We start from the raw sequence: 8,232 nt of genomic DNA, 5'->3' as shown, positions 1-8,232 counted from the left end.
TATATAAAGTGTGACATTAGAATATAAAATACTTTATAATACATACAAAGTGAAATTTATTTTATTTGAATGTTGATTCTAATATATGTATTATAATAGAATTATTATTATATATACAGCTATTATTTATAAAAATATTAATAGTAATGACAATATTCATTTTTAATAATATTGAAATAATTTTGTATTTTTTTTAAGTAGCTTATATATATATATACACACACACACACACACAAATACTAAATAAATTAATAAATATTAATGTTTAAAATATATTTTTTATTTAAATGTTAGCATATGTATAAAGCACACTATACTTTATAATAAATATAAATATAAAAAAGTATTTATAATATAAATATTTTTGTAAAGCTTATTGAATCTAATATACTGTCTAAACTTAATGTAATGTAATCAGAATTAATGAATAAATCTCAGAACAGTGATGGGGAACTGCAGTGAATAAGTATTTTACATGTTTTGATTTAAAGTTTTCATGAAATTAAAATAGATCCTATTAACTTTCTTAATGCACAGTTTTTAATGTAACTTTTAAAGATGGTGTAATCTCTAAAAAATTATTCTGCGCTCTTGTTTTGAGGATGCTGAAACAATGTTGAGCCATTATGAAACTTGTGTCGACCCTTATCATCCTCAAAATTCCCTCATGGCCAATAAAAAAAACATGATTTGAAAATCATACGTCAGTATTAAGCGTATGAATCCATATTTTGATGACCGAATATGCTGCTAAGTGCTTTAACACATGGACAAAAGCAAACACAGAGATCTGGGCCAGGACAGAGGCGGCATGAAACACTACCTTCAAAGCTTGTTCTGGAAATGAATATTTACGGTTTGGCCAGTGAAGGTATAACTTCACTGTGGGAAGAATCACTTTAAAAGCCTCCACTGTTTAAAGAGAGCATCTCCACTTTCTCCTGTGATGTGTGTCTGTTTTCTCTGCTTGGGGGATCTGCCTCCATTTTGAGACCAGGTGTGGTTTGAGGTATGGTTAAAAAAATGCAGGAAATCTCTTTCTTTCTCAAACAGAGACAGGACAAAGTAAACTATGTTGAAGGCAGGGAAAGGGTCTTGTGGTCAAAGGCGTATAAAATGTGTTCCATATTTTATTTCATGTTATTTTATGCTGATATGAACTGGTTGTTTTTGGACTCCAGTAATGGTCAGCATACACAAACATGTAACTTTCTTTTCTTTCAAAGCACATGTACATATGTATTCATCTGTTTTAGTATATTAAGTACAGTAAACGAAGGCAAAAATAGCATTTATTGCTCAAATGTAGAAAAAAGGGTTGCTTTTTAAACTAACACAGAAAAGTGTAATCCATGGGAAATCTACTCAAATATATCAGTTAGAGTACATGTAAGTCGATCTGCTCAAAGGTCTCCGTGTTTGTCTGTTTCTCAGGGATCTCAGGAATAACTTGATCAGCACCATCATGCCTGGAGCCTTTCTGGGTCTCACAGCTCTTCGAAAACTGTAAGTACACCTTAAAATCATAATCAGTTATTATAACAGGACACCGGTTACACACTTTACCAATAATGTGTCAGTAATCGCATTAACTTTCACTTGCAAAACTGTTTAACTGTTAGGGGCCGTTCACACAGAACACGATTTTCCATTCCAATGCGCTACTTTTCAATTGTTTTTCAATGAAAACACACGCTAGATGGACATGTATGACCGTTGTGTTCGCATCTTTTGCAGCGTCTCGCACATGAGCCCTGCGTATTTAAGACTTTTAAAGAGTGTCAAGTTAAAAGAATTTCCGCTCATCAATGTCAGTTCCAGAACCGTGAACCAATCAGAAATGCCTGAAGGCGGGGCAAGCGTTAGGAATTTTTGTTTACACTAGCATTTTGGCATTGCAATTGTTTTATTTGACGGCAGTATGGTGGAGGAGGCATTCTGCACTGCGCTTTTAAAAAAAACATTCCTGAGCGCTGCGTCTCACGTTTTTAGATGCAAATATGTGTTTCGTGTGAACGATCCCTTAATTAAAGAGTTTTCTTTTTTTCAAACTGAGTGTCAATTCATAGAGTGTGATTTGGGGCAAATGTAATACTGGGCTGGGACATTGAAATAAAACATATATTTATATAAGTACTGACAGCACTAATAAGTACTTAACTAAATTTAGCGATTCTACTAACTTAACTGCATTTTTCAGTAGTGTGACAGTAACTCAGTTGCTCATAATGCAAAGTATTTTTTCCTTTAAATCAAAACTCATTTTTCCAACATGTACAGTTGCTTCAAAACATGTAGACACTTAATCTGCAATTAAAGCATGAATGTGTTTTCATTAACAACATTTATTTTTAACAGTTCAAATGTACTTTTTAAGCAGAAAGAAGTGCATTTGGTTTCACATAACAATTAATTTAAACAAACACATGAATTGATAGTGGAGCATGTTATAGTACCTGTTATAGTACTTTTTCTACTCTTCCACACATTGAAACAAATTGAGTAAAAGTGAAAAAAGTTTTGTAAATTAAATCAGTCAATCAGTCATAATACCAGTCAAAATGTAGAATAAATGTTTTTAATGTGTTTGAAAGAAGTGTCTTATGCTCACCAAGGCTATATTTAGTGAGCAAAAATGATTTTCAGCATTGATAATAATAGGAAATGTTTTTTGAGCAGCAAATCAGCATATTAGAATGATTTCTGAAGGATCATGTGACACTGAAGACTGGAGTAATAATGCTGAAAAATCAGTTTTGAATCACAGGAATAAATTACATTTTTAAATATATTAAAACAGAAAACAGTTATTTTACATTTTAATAATATTTTGCAATATTACTGTTTTTACTGTATTTTTCATCCAATAAATATAGCCTTGGTGAGCATAACATATATTTATAGCCTGTGGTGTATAGCTGGTGTATAGTACCTTGACTGTAATTGAACTAAAGTAGTTTGAAAAGCTACAGTTTCAAAGTGTGAATCATTGATCACTGTATAATGATTGCTGCATGATGAAGTATTTTCCGAAGTTCTGAAGCACAGATCCATATGCTTGCTAAAACTGGAACACAGAATAACAATGCATCTGATTTACTGTAATCTGTACAGTGACCTATCCAGCAACCGAATTGGCTGCCTGACCTCAGAAGTGTTCCAGAGACTTACCAACCTCACAAAATTGTAAGTCATTATTTCTGCAACATATATTTATTGGAATACAAAAACACAGAAGATCAGTATCGCTCTTGAAAGTGTTGCTGTGCCGTACAGAGTAACATATGTTTGATAAGGATACACACAGCATCTGTTGCAAATGATACATTTGATAATGTTCTTGTCATATTTAAGAATTGCAAAATGTTTAATTTGTGTTCTTATATTATAGAAACATCTCTGGAAACATCTTTTCCTCTCTGGATCCACATTTGTTTATGGAGTTACACTCTCTAAAGCTGGTGTGAGTTAAAGTGAATGTTCTCATGGTGCACATGCTCATTTTTTGTATAGAAAGAGATCTAGCATGCCAATTTGTCAGTGATTTTTTGATAATTTTATAATGAACAAAACTAAGATTGTGCATATCTGTCTATAAGCCACAACTATATTTCCTAGAAATGGTTTAACTGCTATTAAATGAAGCCTATTCTTGATCAAGTATGACAGGATAATCCTGTAATGCAGCTTTGATGAATATTTCTGATCTCACCCTGTTCCCGTCACCATTAGGCTCATGATTAACTCTTTAACATGACAAAAAGTAGACCTAAAAAGTCACACTTAAAATGTGTAAATGTCTTTGTATTAAATGACAAGTACAGTTTCTTAATTCATTCCGTTGAGATTTAGGAAATGCTAAATGTGTTTAATTACACAAATAAATGGACAGTCTTCTTCTGAACAACAAGCTTTATCTAATTCTTACCTCCAATTGTGTGCTCATTAGGAACTTTCATTCTGAGTTCCTGTCATGTGATTGCGGTCTGCACTGGGTCCCAGGCTTTTTCCACAGCAGTTCTGCTCGGCTTGGGGAAGAAACACTGTGTGCGTATCCCAGAAGACTTCAAAACAAACCCCTGCGTCTCCTGAGAGAGACTGACCTCAGCTGTGGTGAGCAAAATCACTATCAATCTTATACAATATCATGTTCAATTATTTACATACAATATGCACATCTGAATGGAATTTACGCCAACATATTTACTTACAAACACATGCTCTATATATATTTTAGTGTATAGGATATAGGGGGGGGGTTTAAACAAAATAAATCTATAAAAATATTTTATTTACATGTAACAATTTGAATATTACTATTACTAATTTTACTGTGGAGGACATACATTATTATTATTATCATCATCACATTATTTATTGTAATATTAACAATGATTCTTTATGGTTATTATTATTATTATTATTAATAATAATAATAATAATAATAATGATGATGATTATTATTATAAGGGTTTTATTGGACTTTTGACTCAAACCCTTATTATGATGTAGCCCTTGTGGCAACTTCCCGAAACAAAAGTATTCAGTTTTGAGACCTGCATAATTTATCAGTGACAACAACTTCTTAGTCTTTGATCAGTTTTGGTATTTTGGCTGAATTGCAGTGTTGCTCAATCCTTGTGTTTTAGCCAGCTAAGATCAAGTATATTTGCTGAAAAATTCCCTATTTCTCTGACTTTTGCCACAGGGGTCTGATTGAATTTCTCAGTGACTTTCTGTTAAACCTCAACTCATCTTTCTGGTAGACATGCGCTGCATTTTTCCGAGTCTTGGGCCTCAAACCGGGGCTCCTGTTACTGTTTTAATATCAGCTCATTTCGCCATCTCTTCCTCTGCTGCCCTTAAACATATTTATGTTGGCCAGAAGCACATAGCTGTGACCGACTAGGAAAGATCCCTCTGTGGGTTTGCAGTTCTGAATACATATCCTCAGTCCTCGACAAGGGACTGATTCACCCAGGCTGTTTCACAAGCAAAGCTAATTTTGAATGATTACACGGCAACAAAACACACATAGAGCTTTCTTACACCTCCTGCTACTTGTGTGCGACAAAGAATACAATTGAATTTGCTTCAGTTATTAACAGAGGAGATGTCTAGCAGTGCAGTCTATTAGGACTAAAGATGAAAACAGATGAAAACACAGAAATAATTTCTGATCCATAGAAAATTGAAGGCCTAATCTCCTTACACATAATGCCCACAACACAAAGGCCCAGAATAAGAACAGCAGGAGACCGTGTGAGAATCCACAAGCAATATAATCTATATCTGCACTTCACAGATGATTACATGTGCATATTGTTACATTTTAATGCAAATATTTCAAATACTCATGACGTACAGTGCTGTTCTGAAGTCTGGAGTTAAAAAAATCTCATACTCATCAAGGCTGCATTAATTTGATCAAAACAGTAATATTGTGTAATATTATGACTATTTTAAAAAAAATTATTTGAATATATTTTAAAATGTAACTTATTCCTTTGATGCAAAGCTGAATTTTCAGCAGCCATTACTCCAGTCTTCAGTGTCACATGATCCTTCAGAAATCATGAGAAAAAATGTGATACTTTTTTTTTTCTGGATTCTTTGATGAATTTGAAAGTTTAAAAGAAAAGCATCAATTTGAAATAGAAATCTTTTGTAACATACTCGCAATTGCGAGAAATAAAGTCAGAATTGCGGGATATAAAGTCCAGTTCTAAGGAGAAAAAAAAAGACTTGATACTTAATAACTCGCAATTGCGAGTTTATACCACACAATTCTGACTTCATTTCTCAAAATTGCGAATTTATATCTCACAATTCTGACTTTATAACTCACAATTGCGAGTTTATATCACGCAATTCTGAGAAAAAAGTCAGAATTGGCAGTTTATATCTCGCCATTCTGACTTCATTTCTCACAATTGCGAGTTTACATCTCACAATTCTGAGAAAAAAAGTCAGAATTGCGAGTTTGTATCAGGCAATTGTGAGAAAAAAAGTCAGAATTGTGAGATAAAAAGTTCCAATTAACTTTTTTATTTTTTATTCAGTGGCGGAAATGGGCTTCCATAGTTTAATGCATCCTTCTTGAATAAAATACAACTTTTGAATTGTAATGTATTGAACTAAGATTTGGTTTAAAGACAGAAATATACAATAAATCTTTGTTTTAGTAGTCATTTTTAGTCAAGATTTTTTTTCCTGTGAGCCTATTGTTTATCTTTTAAATGATTTTACTCCTCAGAGGGTCCGCTGGAGCTGCACACGCTGTCTCTGTTACCCTCGCTGCGACAGGTCGTGTTTAAGGGGGACAGGCTGCCTTTCCATTGCACTGCTTCACTGGTGGACAAAGTCACTGCTCTTCACTGGCGACACAACGGACAGTCTGTCACCACTGACCCTACCAGTGGAGTTCATCTGGAAGAGAGTGTACAGCATGACTGCACCTTCATCACCAGGTAACACATACAGAGACTAACCATAATTTAGTTATTTATATATATATATATATTGTACTAGGGGTGCCCCCGAATAGTCGAAGATTCGATGCTATGATAGGAGGAGCCTGATTCGACTACCAATCTCACAGTCGAATATTCGCGGGGTGTTATGATCATGCCATTTTGGCTATATGGGGGTGCTCAAATGTGTGATTTCACATAGAACTACCGTTTTTCTCCCAATAAGTTAATATACAGCCTATTAAAATAATGCTGTAAATAAGAATCTGAAAAGAAAGAAGCTTAAATTAAATATTTTAACGTGCGTGAATAAATTCAACCACCCCTATATATTTAAGTTTCACTTTATAATGTATTTTGCCCCGCCCCCAAAACATATGATTCGACTATGAAAATCCTTAGTCGGGGACACCCCTATATTGTACACTGCTGGTCTTGAATAATTACGATTATTTTATGTTTTTTGAAAGACGTCTCTTTTTCACCAAGGCATTTATTTGATAAAAAATACAGTAATATTGTAAAATATTATTGTGATTTAAAATAACTGTTTTCTTTTTTTTTTAATGTATTTTTTTTCCTATAATGCAAAGCTGTATTTTCAGCATCATTACTCCAGTCTTCAGTGTCACATGATCATTCAGAAATCATTCTAATATGATGATTTGCTGCTCAAGAAACATTTCTTATCATCAATGCTGAAAACAGTTGTGCTGCTTAATATTTTTGTTCAAAAAGTGTATGCGCAAGGGAAGAGAAAAGTCCAATATTATAGTGAAGCGACAAGACGTGAAAAGAAGAGATGAGACTAAATAAAACAGATGGATTAAGAGATTTAAAAGGGATATAAAGTGAACAAAAGAAATTGGATTAAAATGGGGGAAAATAATAAAAATGAGCCATGGCACTGACCTGAAAAGGATAGAAAGACCAGGTTAACATTATTGAGTCAGAAAAATCACTCTTCTACAGTACGTTTTATTACCGGTATAGCGTTCTGTTCATTTTTAGCGAGCTGATCCTGTCAAACGTCCACATCGAGGCGAGTGGTGAGTGGGAGTGTGTGGTGTCCACAGGCCGTGGGAACGCCTCGCGCAGTGTGGAGATAGTGGTACTGGAGAACAGCGCCTCCTTCTGTCCGGAGCAGAGAGTGACTAACAACCGAGGGGAGTTCAGGTAAGTGACTTGTCCTACAGCTTTACCTGCGGCTTAATAATGCTTATCTAGAAAAGTCTGGCATTATGTCATCTCTTTAACCTCTTTGGCCTCAGGTGGCCTAGAACTCTGGCTGGCATCACCTCCTACCAGCACTGTCTGCAGCTGCGCTACCCCTCCTTAACTATAGGGGGCGGCGTGGAGCAGAAGAAGGCTTCACGTAACTGTGACCGCTCTGGACGCTGGGAGGAGGGAGACTACTCTCAGTGCCTCTATACTAATGACATCACACGGGTCCTGCATACCTTCATACTGGTTAGTGACATTCTAGCTAGAGTCTTGTTTTTTAAAACAGTTTTTTTCTTCTTCAAGTGTGATGCAAATTACTAATATGAAAGGCATTTAAAGCTCCCCCTTGTGAAAAAGAAGTACACTTTAGCATTCTTTTTAAAAGAGTATTTATTACTGAAATAATATACTTTACAAGAATGCACTTAAGTGTAATGTGAATGCTGACTGCATGTGCATTTTTGAAATATGGTTAAAGAGTACTGCCGAATGTACTGACAAGCATTTATGTCAACTAAAACGCTTAAAAAATACT

General features: G+C 34.5%; 1 protein-coding gene across 1 annotated transcript in view; it reads left to right on the top strand.

The window, feature by feature from the left end:
- Positions 1 to 8,232, top strand: part of LOC107740993 (adhesion G protein-coupled receptor A2-like) — a 93,511-nt gene that overhangs the window by 69,397 nt on the left and 15,882 nt on the right. Inside the window, exons 3-9 of the mRNA XM_016553569.1 lie at positions 1,435 to 1,506; positions 3,115 to 3,186; positions 3,392 to 3,463; positions 3,950 to 4,113; positions 6,257 to 6,470; positions 7,485 to 7,649; positions 7,745 to 7,943. Coding sequence (XP_016409055.1) covers positions 1,435 to 1,506; positions 3,115 to 3,186; positions 3,392 to 3,463; positions 3,950 to 4,113; positions 6,257 to 6,470; positions 7,485 to 7,649; positions 7,745 to 7,943 — 958 coding nt within the window. The remainder of the gene's footprint in view (positions 1 to 1,434; positions 1,507 to 3,114; positions 3,187 to 3,391; positions 3,464 to 3,949; positions 4,114 to 6,256; positions 6,471 to 7,484; positions 7,650 to 7,744; positions 7,944 to 8,232) is intronic.

Source organism: Sinocyclocheilus rhinocerous, unplaced genomic scaffold, assembly GCF_001515625.1.
Source record: "Sinocyclocheilus rhinocerous isolate Xijiao unplaced genomic scaffold, SAMN03320098_v1.1 scaffold1548, whole genome shotgun sequence".
NCBI classification, from domain to species: Eukaryota; Metazoa; Chordata; class Actinopteri; order Cypriniformes; family Cyprinidae; genus Sinocyclocheilus; species Sinocyclocheilus rhinocerous.
Note: the sequence above shows the minus strand (reverse complement) of the source record. Positions and strands in the feature narration are given on the sequence as shown.